The sequence below is a fragment of the Sceloporus undulatus genome, chromosome 2, assembly GCF_019175285.1.
Source record: "Sceloporus undulatus isolate JIND9_A2432 ecotype Alabama chromosome 2, SceUnd_v1.1, whole genome shotgun sequence".
In the NCBI taxonomy this organism is placed as follows: domain Eukaryota; kingdom Metazoa; phylum Chordata; class Lepidosauria; order Squamata; family Phrynosomatidae; genus Sceloporus; species Sceloporus undulatus.
The window spans coordinates 50,829,794-50,845,187 of NC_056523.1; the positions used below are offsets into that span (position 1 = coordinate 50,829,794).

A 15,394-nucleotide genomic window follows, 5' to 3' on the forward strand; every position below is an offset into this window, starting at 1 on the left:
GACGCTGAGCGTCCGTACGCGTCGCGTCCTTGTGACGTAGCGAGTGCGCCCCCTGGCGCTCGCTACGTCGCAAACGCGACTCTAAACAGAAGCTCCGTTTTGGAGCTTCTTTTTTCGGTCTGCACGTGTGGAGGCCCGGCTCCCTGTGGACTAACCTCGGCGTGTGGCAGACCCGCGGTTTGTATCCGCCTAAATTATACTTTTCCTCATATCTTACTTATCTTACTTTCATACCATACTAGATATCTTATTTGCAGTTGGGGGGGAAGCCCCAGACTATTTCCACCCTCCTCCTCTGTACTGATGATTAACTCTTACCTCAGGAGAGAGTTCATCAGGATAGAGAATGTGCAAGATATCCCCCGATTTAGTCCGGTATGAAACCAACTGGTCCCCTTGCTGACGAGCTACTACTGTCACCTAAAGAATTGCAGAGTGAAAAAATAAAGAGTTTTTTTAAAAAAAAAATCCTTTTGAATGTTACATTGAGAGAGGGGATCTTTACATGGGGAGGAGTCAAATATTTACCACATCTGCTGGACCAAAGGTGGGATGAGCCTCCACTCAAACTGCATAGAAGAATGAAACCCGAAGGTCTCCCACCTGAAAGTGACAGTAAAGCTGTTGGTAACAGAGGCTTTCCAAAGAGGATTTTAAATGTAGATTTTCAACATCTTTACATTCATGCTAATAATATTTACAAATTTAATTCCTGAGAGGCATTTCAGTTCATGCAAGTCACAGACTCTGATCTCAGCACACTGCAGTTCCTACAAACAGTGAGTTATTACATCTGCTGCAAGCTGCATATGTAGCTAGGTAGCAAGAGTGTAAGATAGCTCAATATAATAATTTGATATAAACAGCAGCTGTGGTAGTAGGAGAGAGAAACAGGTTTCTGCATTTTTAAAATTCATTGTCTCTCCTGGAGCTTGAGAATTTCAAGTTCTTGCCGAATCATGAAATTCAAGGGAGCCAGCATGGTGCAGGACTGTTTGGACTATGACTCTGGAGACCAGATTCAAATCCCTCTAGCCATGGAAACCACTGGGTGAATTTCAGCAAAGTCACACTCCCTTAGCCTCAAAGGCAAAGGCAAATCCCCTCTAAAGAAATCTTGCCATAAATCCCCATGATAGGTTCACCTTAGGGTAACCCTAGTCAGAAATGACTAGGGAGTCCACAAACAACAACTGAACCTCACTGAGTGATGGTGGACCTGACATTCTTCTTCAACCTGACATACCTCACGTGCTAAGAGGAGAGGATGAAAAAAAACATGTCCTCTGCTTTGAGCTCAGTGGAAGAACAGCAGGGACATAAATATAACAAATAACTCTTTTCTTACTTCTGGGCGTCGTGGATTGTCACTGTGAAAGAAGTAGTCCCCTGAGCGGATCACATCAGCATGAGGATCTTCCAATTTGGACAAGCTCATTTGTTTGAAGTTATCAATTTTTTCAATGAGACCTAGGAAAGAACAGGGCATTACCACTACTCTGAACATTGTTATAAAATACTTAATTGCAGCAATGCACATAGACATGCTGGCTTTATCTTGTGTAGTCTCTGCTTTGCAAGGGTTTAAAAAACAGAACTGGAAACTGAGGCCTGTTACAGACTGCCCAAATAAAGCTGCTTCGGGTCTCTTTGGAGGTATGCTATTTAAATGATGCATGGGTCCTAAGAGTGCTGAAGTCACGCCAAAGCCACACTCCATTCCTAAGGACTGGAGTGCAGGTTTGGTGCAGCTTCCGGATTCTTAGGATGCATGCATCATTTAAACAGCATGCCTCCAAAGAGACCCCAAGCAGCTTTATTTTGGCAGTCTGTAACAGGCCTGAGATTGCTGAAGTTATACATTTCCTTAAAAGATTTTTCCAAAGGTTCCCAGCTATGGGATGGACTAAAATATATATTTAAATATAACATAGTTGAAGCAAATCAAACTACTTACCTTTGGAGAGAAAGAATGTCCCCAGTTGGACATCAGAAGCAACCGCAGTGAAAGACTCAACAGCCATGTTACTGCATGGAAGAAAATGGCCAGGTGAACCTCACCACAACATGTGCTGCTGTACAATTATAACCATATATCAAAGCAAAGGAGTGCACTTGTATTCCCAAATAAATCAACTGGCATGCACAAAACTACAGTATATACCTGTACAGTGTTCCTGCGTCATACGTGGGCGCACTATACGTGGCTTTCAGCTTATGCTGAAAGCCTTGCGATGAAGAGGGAATGGCGCGTGCGCCCATGGCATACTGCAAAATGTGCCTTATGCGGCAGGGTCCGGAACAGATCCCCACGTAAGGCAAGGGTGCACTGTATATAAGTCTAGAAATTTTAGTCAAAAAATTAAGCCAAAAAACCTAGGTTGTTTTATCTACAGCTCAATGTAACTACTGCATTTTAAACAAAAAGGGAACCATCCCCTTCTCTGAATAGAGTGGCAAAATGCAAGAGATTAGTTCATTCCTGAGGGCATCTAAAAGAAGCACAGAGCCCTTCTACTATCTTACCCTCAAAGAAGAAGAACTGGGCTTTGAAGGATATGAATAAGATATTTGTGTTTGTTTGTTAGCTTTTCTAGATTAGAATCAGGCAAAGTTATCACATTAAAGTTAAAGGCTATAATCACTCCTAATGTAATTTCCTTTCTTTGCTTTGCCTTATTATCCTTTTTGAGATGTGTGTATTTTTTCAGCCCTGCCTGTGCGAGGTCATCTCCCCCCAATGTTGCATAGCCCCTATTTATCATAGTTCCCTCCTCATCCATCCGCCCTCTAGGGTGAGCACAAATCATTATGTCGATTGGAATTTTATAAGTCTGCTTCCTCCTTTACATACTTTGTTACATGCCCCTACATTTTACCCTCAACTTATCCACAGGTCATATCAAAATCCACAATTTGGCCCCAAAACCTGCCCCCAATATGAGGAAGACTTCTAGTCAAGTATATACAGTATACAGAAACATATTTATTGAGCTGGAGGCAGGGAACCTTGGGCTCTCCAGATGTTTGTGGCTTGAGCTTCCACAAACCACTGTTTACATAACCAAACATAGGAAATAAGGGAACAAAATTAAAGGAAAATAGGAGTTGTAGCCTAAAACATTTGGAAAGCCAAGCTTTCCCAGATCCCTGTGCTAAATGATTCACAGTGCCATCCTATTTGGATTCCAGAAGAGCTACCAGTATCTGTTCAGGATTAAGTTAAACAAGAAAGAATCTTTCTGTGAGATGTTCAGAAATATATAAACAGAGCTGGAAGAGCCAGAATTCATTCCAACATCATTCCCAACTACTGTGGGGGGTGTTTTTGTGGGAAGTGGAAATATGAGACATACCTGGGATTTTTATGACCAATTTCTCGGTCAAAATTTCTGCTGTTCACAACTTCTGATTTCCATTCTGTATCTAAATGGGAAGCAAGACAATGTATAGAGAAAGACATTCAGGCTTGGAAAGCATTCCAGAAACCACAGAATGGTGGGGATCATCTAGGCTGGGTGGGAATTCTGCAGCACTCCAGATGTTGGTGAACTACCATTCAGCCAGCCCAGTCCCAGTCAATAAAGAGAAACCATGTGAGCTGAAGTATAGCAACATCTGGAGGGCCACAGGTTTCCATCCCTGCTTTGAGGAAATCCTCATTTAGCCTCTCAATTCCTGCTAATTATGAACATATGCATACACACACACACACACACACACACACACACCACCTATCAAGGGGTACTTACATGCCAAAAATATGCCAAAAGAGTATCTTTGGAATATAGTCATACAGGTGGGGGATTGGAACCAAACAAGTTATTGACAGCTGAGGAGGTTATGATGGGACAAGCTGATATAAACAATGCATACTTTTAAAATGTTGCCAATCAAACAGGATAATCCCATTAATTCCAAGTGTGAGTTTCATAAAGACTGTGCAGAATACAAACGCTGCATAAATATGCCCCAAACCATTTTTTAAATTTTGGACTCTAAGGTATAGTTGCCATCTACTTGCTGATGGTTCTGTGTCCTTCAATAGTCACATGACAGGTGAAAAGCCAACAGAGGCTGCTCTCATAATCACAACAACACAGTGTGGCTTTCCCTGGCTTAAAGCTAGGAAAAGGGTGTAAGAGCAATTGTGTTGAATTTCTGCCTATCATACAATCATCTGGATGCAGAGAATCAGAGTTGTTATCAATTCTAGTAGAAGAAGTTTTTACTAAACTTACTATATGAATATCTGGTTTCTTTCTTCATTTCACCATCTTCTTCATATTCCCTGTAGGAGGAAAGCAAAACAAACAATGAAAATCTAGCAAAGTACAACCTGTGAAAAGTCCATATTTCACAAAATTTTATTACGGTATTTATAAACCATAGAACTATTAGTACATAACAACTATATAATATTTTAAGTAATCCGATGAATGTATTGAATACACAACACCAGCTAACCCTTTAGTTTTTATGAGATTAGAGGTAACTGTGTTTAAATGGGTGATGTCCATTCTTAGCAGAAACAGAGCTTGGAAAGATTTTTGTTTTTACACTACAACCCCCCCCCCCCAAAAAAAAAAAAAAAAAAAAAAAACCCAGAGCCAGCATGACCACTAACTGTGCTAACTTGGGAATACTAGAAGTTGTATTTCAAAAAGCAAAACTTTCAAGCTCAGAAGAGAAAAAGGTTACAGCAAAGGTACTATTTATATGAAATCTGTGTGGAAAGAAAGAGCTGGAGAAAAATGAATTCACCCATCTGGGCAGGATAGTCAGTAAAACTGGTTTAGATTTGTTGTGAGAGAATGGAACTTATATTGTTACCACTACTAAATACTTTTAATTACTTCTTCTTTCAATAAACAAGGTCTAACTACCTGACTTAATGTCATGAAGGGTAATTTAATGATAGATCACTTATTTTCAGTATAACTATAGCATTTACAGTTACTTCAGTTGTTATGGAGGTGGGACCTCATAGTGGCTCAGTTACTGAATCATTGTCTGTGGTGGATGTTGAGGCAACAGCAAGACAGATGGAAAAAGCATGTGTTTTGTATCATAGGCCAGAAAGCTTGTAACATTCAATATTTTGGTAACTACATTAGTTACTTTTTAAAAAAAAAATCATAACTTTACAATCAACTACTTATCTGCTCTTGTTCCTATAATGATCAATTGATTACTTTTTCAAAGTAACTTTCCAAATGCTATGAGAGAAGAATTTGAACCAGTAAGCATGCCACTTGGCTGTAGTCCATTTTGGTACATCACTTGCTGAAGGGCAAGGTAGGGAGAAAGTTGGATTCATAGCAACAAATGCAACCCTCTCTGCATTACACACACAGTTCACTTCATCATACTTTCCATTCCAGAAGCCAATTATAACCAAATGAGTCATCATTTTGTATTCTTATAACCTGAAATCATAATAAGCTGTGGGAATGGGTGGAAACCAGATACACAAAGAGAAGATTTCAACAAAACAAAATCATTTTTACAGATCCCAAACACAGCTTGTTGAAATCAATTGAAGGAAAAGACTATAATAAGCATAAATATAATGCTTCCTTTTAATCTTTAATTGGATTCTCTAAAATAAGTCCCTGCACCCTAAGTGCCAAGCACACTTACACAATATATGGCACAGAAAAAGATTAATGGGTACATCTTACCTTGAATCTTCATACTCTACCCACTGATACATCTCCACTTGGCGCTTGAGTTTGACAGCCCGGATAGAAAGTCCATAGCTGGGATCATACAAAGGCTAGGAAATGCAAAGAAAGTTCAGATTTGTAGGTAATAAGAAATTTACAGAGGTTTCCTAGAATTTGGTAAAGGAAAAAAAAAAGAAGACGGAGAGAAACATTGTTTAAATGTGTAATACATGAGAATACTGTAGCTGCTAGATGCACATCCTGTTGGTTAAGAACCATGGTCCCCAAGATATATAGTTCAAACTGTTTTAATAGCCGACTAGAAAGATCTGACAAGCAATGTTCCCCAACTCTAGATGGTTCATAGTCTGGTCTCCTGGAGCCCTGCAGAAGCCCTAGGACACGTTAGCACTAGTCCCAGATAGTAATGGTAACTAAAGCAAACACTTTCACAACAAGAACAGATGACAAGCATGGGGGAAAAAATCAGTCAATAAGCAACTTTGCCTGGATTCTATATGATGACATTATCATTGTTTGGCAAGACTCTGATATGGTTCAAGTCTGTTCAACAAAGAACCATGGTGAAATAAAGCCTTTACAAGATGGCAGATTCTATTGCCTAAACGTCACAACTCATGCTGTTATATAATGTTAGTTTAATATACATCCGACTATGGACGATGAACTTCAGGTGAGGTAGGGGGACTTAGGATTAAAAATAGGTTAAAAAATACAGGACCCTTTTCTGTATTGGTGTTCCCCAGAAGGCCACAGCCCCTTTTCTAAAACGTATTTTTGGTAGATTCCCAGCTTTGTCATGGGTTCCTCACTTCAAGGACTGAAATGCTTCTCCTCAGCTTTAGGTAGTGGCAGTAAGAGAAAATATGGTGGTTGTTTGGGTCCCATGCACCACTCAAATGAAAGCATAGCACTGAAATAAAATAAATCAATAAATCAAATGTGACACCCCACTTCACTCAAATAGTTCTCTAAAATTTAATTTGGGCCTCAGGCTACTATGTTTGAATGGAGTAGGGGGCCATACCAAAGCCTCAACATGTCATTTACTGAAAAGATACAATGGCATCATCCCCCTAGAATAAGATGGCCAACTTGTGGCCGCTCCCAACGCTGCTGCGTTGCCAAATTCCATCATCCCTCATCAATGGCTAGGCTGGTCAGGGATGTAGTGAGCTGCAGCACAGCAACACATGGAGGGCCACAGATTGTGCATTTCTTATCCAGAATGTCCTTAGCCAAAAGCTACATTTCTCCAAAGCTGACTGTGTGGGAAAGGTTAATCCAGAACCTGCTTTTACCACCAATGTGAAATACACCAAGGTGTGAATAGTCCATTACAACATGTTTAGGAGCCTTCTCCTCAACTCTCAGTCAGTAGAGATATTTACAAGACTTATTCATTGGCTTTGGTAGCAGACTATTTGTTTTGAGAAATTAACCTCCTCTGAGTGTGCACCATAAAGCATTCAGAGGGCCAGAAAAACAGAATAGCATGCACCATAATTCACAGGCATTTTATGGCTGAAGTCACCGGGGGAATGGGGGGGGGGCAAATTCAATGAACAGATACGAAGACCAACATGGCCAGTCCCAAATGCTCTGGTAAACCTTTGATCCGAGTTACAAGTGCTTATTTTCAATTATCCACACTATGTGGATGGGATGAAATAAGGAAGTGTAAGCATTTTAAAAAGTAAATCCACATATGAAAGAAACAGTGGGACACATTTTTTTATGGCAGGAAAAACTAAGTTTATCCCAGTGACAACATTGCCTTACAGGTCTCAATGACTGATTCTAGGCTCTGGAACCCGTTTCTAGGGAGGGAATGACCCATTCCTGGCTGTCCTTCCATTGGCAAGCAAAGATTTCTTTATGCCAACAGGCTTCTGAAACTGAGAATTCTTAAGGAAAGAGGTCCTATATTTTTAAAAAATTGAACTATTTCATTTTTTTAAAAAAATGTCTTAATATTTTAAGAGTTTAATCCTGTTTTAATGTTGAACTTTTTTAATTATTATTATTATTATTATTATTAACCTTTATTTATGAAGCGCTGTAAATTTACACAGCGCTGTACATGCAATCTTTTTAGTTAGACGGTTCCCTGCCCTCAGGCTTACAATCTAAAAAGACATGACACAGAAGGAGAAGGGAGTGGTGACGGGAAAGGGTAAGAGGTCCAGCAGTTCCTCTCAACCTCCGAGGCCTGGACCAAGGCAGATGGACTGGACCAAGGCAGATGGACCAAGGCAGATGGATTGTATGCTTTTAATGATATTGTAATCATTTTAATTTGCAAACAGCCCCAAGTCCCAGTTTTGAGAGGGAAAAGGCATGATATAAATAAAGCAAATAATCATCTAATCAATCCACTGTATTTACCTTTGAGGTCCGAAGGGGGCCAGATAGGTGCACCAGTTTCCTTTCATTCTCTTCCAATACATTCTGGATGTTGTCAAGAGGGACCACTAGAGAAAGCCCTTCTTCTAGAGAAGAAGCTGTCTTCAAAGCTCGTCCCTACAGGCAGTCAAATTGGGTGGAAAGAGGCAAAAACAAGTCTGTGAAAAATCAGGCTAAAGTCACTGCATGAAAAAGCCTTCTAGGATGAGAATTACTTCAAGCTCCGTAACTGAGAAGAAGACAGGAGTACCTCTGCTCTCTCATATTTAAGTAATTTAACATTGCTGATAAAAGCAGTAAAACATCTTGAAATCATTTATGAATTACATTCCACGTGAGACATTTGTGTAGGGATGGGAACACTTTGGACCTCCTGACACCAGCTAACCGCCACTCCCATCACACCTCACCACTGGCCAGACTAACTATGGGTAATGGTAACTGGAGTTAAAAACATTCTGTATCAGAGCTTGACGGTTACTTTTTTAAAAGAATAGGTAAAGTGACATCCTAAAGGCCATCCATAACTAAACAGTGATAGGAAGCTGATCTGGGATTCTTTATATTCATTCTTCATAAAGGTAAATGAAATGATGTATGTTCCCCAGGCCTGATTTGAAAGGATTCCCCACCATCACTTTTTTTGAGATGTGAAAATTGAGGACTGTACAGAGCCAGCATGGCGTAGTGATTTGAGTGCTGGACGATGACTCTGAAGATCAGGGTTCAGTTTTCTGCTCAGCCACTGAAACTCACTGGGTGACCTTGGATGGGTCACACAGCCTCAGCCCCCAAAAAAAACCATGATAGGTTCACATCAGGGTTGCTCTAAGTCAGAAAAGTCAAAGGCACACAACAGCACCACACTGTTTGGCTAAATCTTGGATTGGGGAGCAGATTAGGGAGATGATTCAATCTAGTCCAGAATGGGTTTGGATTGGATTCTTTCAGGCCAAATCGTTAAAAAAAAACCTCTCTGGTTTTTCTAGTGCAAAAGTCATTTCAGCATAGATGGAAACATCAGAAAAATGCTTCTGCTCCTTCAGTGTGAGATGGAGTGGACTAATATGCTAAGGAGTGATGTGGAGGGACTGTAGTGGAGTTGGACTGAAAACTCCAGCTCCCAATCCATGCCAAGAATTTCATTATTATTTCCTGACCTTTCCAAGTATAGTGTTTGTAGGGAAGATTTGTTTGTGATGTCACCAAAGTTCTATTTTCCCTCATTTTGCAATTTCCCCTGTTACTTAAGGTTTACTCAGAAATAGGTAGTAGGAAGAGACTGAAGAGATCAACTCAAGAAGAGTTCTTTATACATGTAGTATTTGTTCTTAGGAAGGTGAATAATTCACTCCCTCATTCTTTCTATGCATGTATTTGTGAAATTTTCCTCTTTTTCTCCCCCTAAGGCTTTACTTAAATGTCCTGGAGCTGCATGCATGCACATATACTTTGGAGACTTCCCCACCCTCTTCTTCTTAGGTTAATTTTCTACAGTTTTGGAATTTTTAAAAAAAAATAACCTTAGAGAGACTTTTGGTATGGAGTGAAGGGCAGCATGTATATATTAAAGAAACTACTTTTTAGGAAACAGCTTTTAAAAAGACTTGCACTATTCAAGTTTTGCATATTTGCTTGGACTTACTGGAGCCCTCCTACTTACACTCATTCTATGTGGGAAGGGTCTATATTCTTGCCTCATTATTCTGGGATCTTTTTGCTTATTGAAAAACTTGGTCACTCAACCAAATGGTTGGAATCCTGGATTAACATTATCAGTCAAGACAGACAGAGCATCATAGCCTTGTTTGTGAATATAAGCAGAACATATTGAAAACAGACACAACCGACACCTTTGATACATTTAAATGTAGAGATTAAAATGGACCTTTAAAGTTCCCTAATAAAAACTCCTAATACTGCTTGTAATCTGGCAGAGGTAGTCCCTGATTAGACGCTCCCATGCTTCAAATTTTCATCCAGATGAGCAAAGCAATAGCCATTTAGTTGTCACAATACAAGTGAAAGGAAGGAATGGCAAGCTAGGTTCCCAAATCATGATCCAGATCTGTACTTGCAGGTCTAGATGAATTGAGCTATAAACTGAATTATTGGATCAGGACTTGGATTAGAGGGAGGTATGAACATCCCTAGTGAAATCCAATGCCAAAATAAAGTTGCTAAGTATTGAAAGTCTGTGTTAAGTTCTGAAGGCTCAACCCAACTGGTACATTAGTACTAATGGGAAACACTTATGAATAATTCAGGGCTCTAAATTGTTTTGAGGTTTAGTCTAGTTCCCTAAACTACTTGCAAAAATTGTTTCTTTCAGCTGTTAGCCTTCATAATCCAGCTGTTAATACACAATACAGTATGAAGCTTAGATAGAAGACCACTGGTAATTGTCAAGTGCAGCACACAGATGGGAGCCACAACTGAAGGCAGTGAAGTGGCAACACTGGTCAGCTTGCCTGACATACATTTACAGATGCTTCAGCTGCCGCTCTTTCTTCTCTAACGTTCATAATAGGCATCCCAGCTGAGAGACATTTCGAAGCATTATTTATAGACCATAATCACAGAAGCAAATTAAATGATCTGCAAGCAGCAATGCATAGCACTGATGACTCATTTGCTCGGTTTTGATCAACCAATGAGGCTATTCTATGAAAGCAAACTAGAGGAAGTGAAGCTACAAGGTCTGCTACTGTAAAAAAAGCAGAGTCAGTTCTACTTTTTGGCACAAGTGCTTCCTGAACTAAAAGTTATGGGCAGAAGGACGATAGAGCTAGAAGGATGACCAATTAATTCCCCACTGGTTGGGAAAGTTCAATGTCATCATGGATAGTTGCAACTCTACAAGAGATCTGGAAGGTATCAAGTCAGGGAAAACTGCTGTAGGAACAATTCTTGTCTTAGATCATGGGGCAAAGTCCAGATATAAATTAAATACAAAAATAATATTGAATACTGCATGAGTCAATATCCTCTTAAATTCAAATTAAGTATATTTAAATGTAAATTTTAATAACAACCAATCAGATTGGGGGATTTTGTTTGTTAATAAGGAGTGGAATGGAATTTTATTTGCTACAGTTAATCTTTTCAAGTACTGATTAACCAAGTACAGGTGCTGGAGATTTTATTTGTTGATAATGAATGGGGTGAAATTTTATTTATTAATAATAAAATTAATCTTTCCAGATACTAAATAGCCAAGTATTTGGAGATTGGATTTATTAGTTAATAATGTAAATTAAAGGTAAAAGTAAATGGAAAAGTAATTTTTGTTCTGTTTTATGTCTTTCTTCATTTTAAAAATCCACAGATCATCCCCCCTCCTCCCCGGCCATCCCTCTTGAGCATGTAGCCGTTAAGGACTTGCCTGGGTCCTGCAGAAGTCCCCTCTCCAAAAACCTCATCATTCCTAAAAGTCTTTTAAATGGGGAACATTTTTATTTCCTTTTGAAGTCATGGATGTATATTGGGGTGCAACACTAAAGTTACTATTGCACAGATGTTCACAGGCTGCATCCACCAAAAGAAAGGAAAGGAAGAGATAATGAAATCTGTTTTTGATGAGCATCAATTTTCTATATACCTCAGTGCCTGCCACCATCTATACTTCCAGGTAGACAAGCACAATAAGGGCAGAGGAGAAAGACTGTTCCAAAAGGGAACTGTCAAAGTGTGCTGCATAACCAGGGCTGGGGAATAGTGGTGATTTGGGGCTTGTCCTACTCTGGAGTAAGGTTTTTTTTCTTAACGTTACTCCTACTCCTGTAAAAAAATCTCTTACTCCTTTACTCCTTACTCCTACTCCACAGCCTTGGGAAAAAGCCCCAGTTGTTTTGCAAGGCTGGCACGTGTGTATGTGTGTAAGTGTCTCTCTTTGCCTCCCAGTCCCTTCCCAGGTGCAATATAATAAAACTGTTTTTGCTCTTTGCATGTACAGTATAATAACAGGAATAAGAAGTAACAAATATATTTTGTTACTCCTTATTCCTACTCCTGCTCCTGTAAAAACCTCTTACTCTTTACTCCTACTCTCCAGCCCTGCTCTCCACTGTTCAATCTAGTATTGCAGAGGGGGGCAACATCTGGCCTTGGGGCCAAATGTAGCCTTCAAGGCTCTCCCACATCTTCTCCAGACCTAAGTATAGAACAGTCTGTAAGTTAACCAAGACAGTTTTATTCATTATTTCCTCATTGCAGGAACATCTCCTTAGACACATGAAGTGCTTCAAATGGCAGGAAAGGGACCCACCCACTGCAAAAAGTCTGCCTTCATAGCTTCTTTGTCTTAAAAATGACCAAATGGTGTAAAGTGTAATAGGGAAGCCAATGGCCATACTGAAGATTCCCCCATGAGCCATACTGTTTGATAATCCTGAAGCATATGAAAAGCAGCCCCAGTATCTTGCCATCCCCCCGCCCCCAATCCTTACTTACCTCATTGGTAAAAAGGATGTAGAAAGACAGTGCAAACGTAGCAAGGCCAATGAGCATTCCCCCAGACGTCTCACTGAGGCGCTCCAGAAAGCCAGGCTTGGGCTCGCTTGTGATTTTAATGTGCTCCTTCTTGCTACCCATGGCAAAGCTGTTAAACAGAAACAAAAAGAACATGGAAATACTATACCTCTGGCAAGAGCTCCAGGCATATTTTAAATCAAAATTTAGTATTGTGTGCTGTTTTAATGCTTTAATTTTTTTTTACCTTTTAAAATTGTTTTAACTATGCTGTGTTTTTAATATCTGCTTTAATATTAAATAAATAAATAAAATTTTTATTTATATGCCGTCTCTCTGTCAGAGACAACCGGGGAGGCTTTCAAATTAAAATTGTCCAATCCCCAATCCCAATATCTCACCGTCCTCTAAAATAATTAAACAATTGACAAATTTAAAACATACTTTAAAAGAAACAAATAAAGAAAGAAACAAATAGTAAATAAATATTAGCATTATTTAATTACTTTTTAAACTTCTGCAATTAACATTTTAGTTTTATCCTTTTTAAATTATTGTAAGCCACCTTCATTCAACCCCATTCTGGAGGGAAAGTATGATATAAATCCAATACATAAATAAACAGCCACAAACTGGCAGCCTGTCATCAGCCAAAGAGTTGTCAGCAACAAAGACAGGACCTCCCAATACCATTCTGGGTGATTCTGCCTTTCAATTGTTTAATAGCAAGAAAATGACTCATTCCCTAGGCTTTAAGGGATAAGGACCTCTAACCCTACAATTTTTGCTAACTACAGCTCCCCGCAGGGTTGGCCATGCTGCTTGGACTTCCAGGAGTTGAAGTCCAAAATGTCCAGCATGCAAAAGTTTCCCATCCCTGCCCAAAAGATCACACGAAGTAGATCCCATAAGACTGAAATATGCCCAACCCTATTTTTAAAGTAAGGTTTATCAACAAAAAGGATCATTTAGCACATCTGTGGCCCTAAGGAGATTGCATAAAAAGAAGGGAAGACAATTTTTCAGGGGGAAAACTACTGTAATATGATTTAATGGACAAAGGCTACAGTTTACAAATTGCTTAATTTCAAGCACTTTTCCAATCCACACCTTCAAATGGCCACAGTGCAACAGCAGAACTATGGGTTATCTATGTTTCACACAGAATAAATGGCATTGTATAAGCCAAGTACCCAGTACTTTAGCCTGTACACATAAAGGAACAAGTCTTCCCTTCACAAATGGGCTGTGTGGAAACAATGCACACTTCAAATCTATGGCGCTTTACAGACTTCCCAAAAAGGGTGGTCTGCCAGCGCTGTCATTTGCTGTGCGGAGGAGCCCCAGCGGCCAAACTGCGTGACTCCTCTGCACAGCTTCTTCTTGCGGCACCCTTATGACGCCGCAAGGTGCCAATGGCGCACTTGTGGCGTCATAATGGCACTGAAACATGCGTCCGCTAAGCGTCCGCTACGTCAAAATGGCGGTGCCCATGTAGAACGGGCGCTGCCATTTTGTACGCGCTCAGTGCGTACTAGGGTTAGGGGAGCCCCTTTCTAACCCTAGTACGTGCTGCACACGTACTTTCTGCCCGTGCGGAACGGGCCTATGTCTCAGTTCAGATCTAGACTTATGTAGCTTACACAATACCTTATGTCCAGAGTGGGAGGTATGCACATCCCCTTCAGCCACAAAATTATACATGAAATGATCCACTGTCTTCACAATAAAAGGTTTGCGGGCCAGAGACATAAATAAGACTGGAAGCATTTAAAATAATAATAAATAAAATAAAACTTTTATTTATATCCCGCTTTTCTGTGACAAGACAATCAAAGCAGCTCACAACACATTAAAATCTACATTTACAAAATTATGTCCCAGATTCACCCCCTTAAAACAGGATTAAACAAGTTACAGTTAAAATATCTATTAAAAACACGATAAAAAATACAGCGAGGACAGAGCGGTGGGCTAATACATGATGTGGGGGCAGTCAAAAGGCTAAGACAGAACTAAAGGAGCATAGGATGTTTGAATTAAACATTTACTATGACTCCACATCAGTTACAAAAGCTGCTCCTGAAAACACAATGCTAAATACGTAATGCAATCTAAAGACCGTATTAAGAAGAGGCAGCAGTGTCTGAGTTGTCTCTGTTTAAACATAGCCAAGGGTGTGTCTACTCCCAAATATTTTCTAGAGTTGCCTATAGCAACATGCTTTGGAGCCAGCACACTTGCTTCCCATGGCACTGTACAACAAACCTGTGTGCAGGACGACTCTACTACTCTCTAGCTAACGTCTTCTTTTGAGCAGAACTTAAGAGAAGATCAAAGTTAAAATTTGCCTTGTACAAGTAAATGAATACCTGAAGATAGTTTGTAGGAAGCATGCTTTTTTGGTTTGTTGAATCACAACTATTCTCCTCCAGCATAAAAACAAAGAGACAACCAATGACCAAACTGAAGTAGGTTACTAGTTCTTTACTAGCTAAGAAGTTTGTTAACAGGCCTCTACAGGAAACTTCAATATGAAAGTGAAATTAATATAGCCCTAAACCCCCAAATAAGTTTTGGCACAACCTATTCCATATAATTTCCAGCAACCAAAACTGCTGTTTTTGCACACTGCTTTTTAAAGAAAGCACTAGCACAAACTAAGCCCCTCACCACAAGAGATCTGCATGAGATTTGATCTGTGGATGATGCCCTGATCAAATCATCTTTTCTTAGGATGCAAACAAAGCTATATTTCTTTTTAATTAGTTCGCCCAGTTGAGCCAAACTTTGCTGAATAGATGAAATCATGGCTGGTTTTCAAATTT

General features: G+C 39.7%; 1 protein-coding gene across 1 annotated transcript in view; it reads right to left on the reverse strand.

Annotated features, from left to right (window-relative positions):
• TMEM43 (transmembrane protein 43) overlaps positions 1 to 15,394 on the reverse strand; it is a 30,571-nt gene that overhangs the window by 12,956 nt on the left and 2,221 nt on the right. The window contains exons 2-8 of the mRNA XM_042451896.1: positions 12,549 to 12,696; positions 8,079 to 8,213; positions 5,685 to 5,779; positions 4,242 to 4,291; positions 3,357 to 3,426; positions 1,958 to 2,028; positions 1,349 to 1,470 (exon numbers count right to left, since the gene is read on the reverse strand). Of these exons, the coding sequence (XP_042307830.1) occupies positions 1,349 to 1,470; positions 1,958 to 2,028; positions 3,357 to 3,426; positions 4,242 to 4,291; positions 5,685 to 5,779; positions 8,079 to 8,213; positions 12,549 to 12,689 (684 nt within the window). The 5' untranslated portion in view covers positions 12,690 to 12,696. The remainder of the gene's footprint in view (positions 1 to 1,348; positions 1,471 to 1,957; positions 2,029 to 3,356; positions 3,427 to 4,241; positions 4,292 to 5,684; positions 5,780 to 8,078; positions 8,214 to 12,548; positions 12,697 to 15,394) is intronic.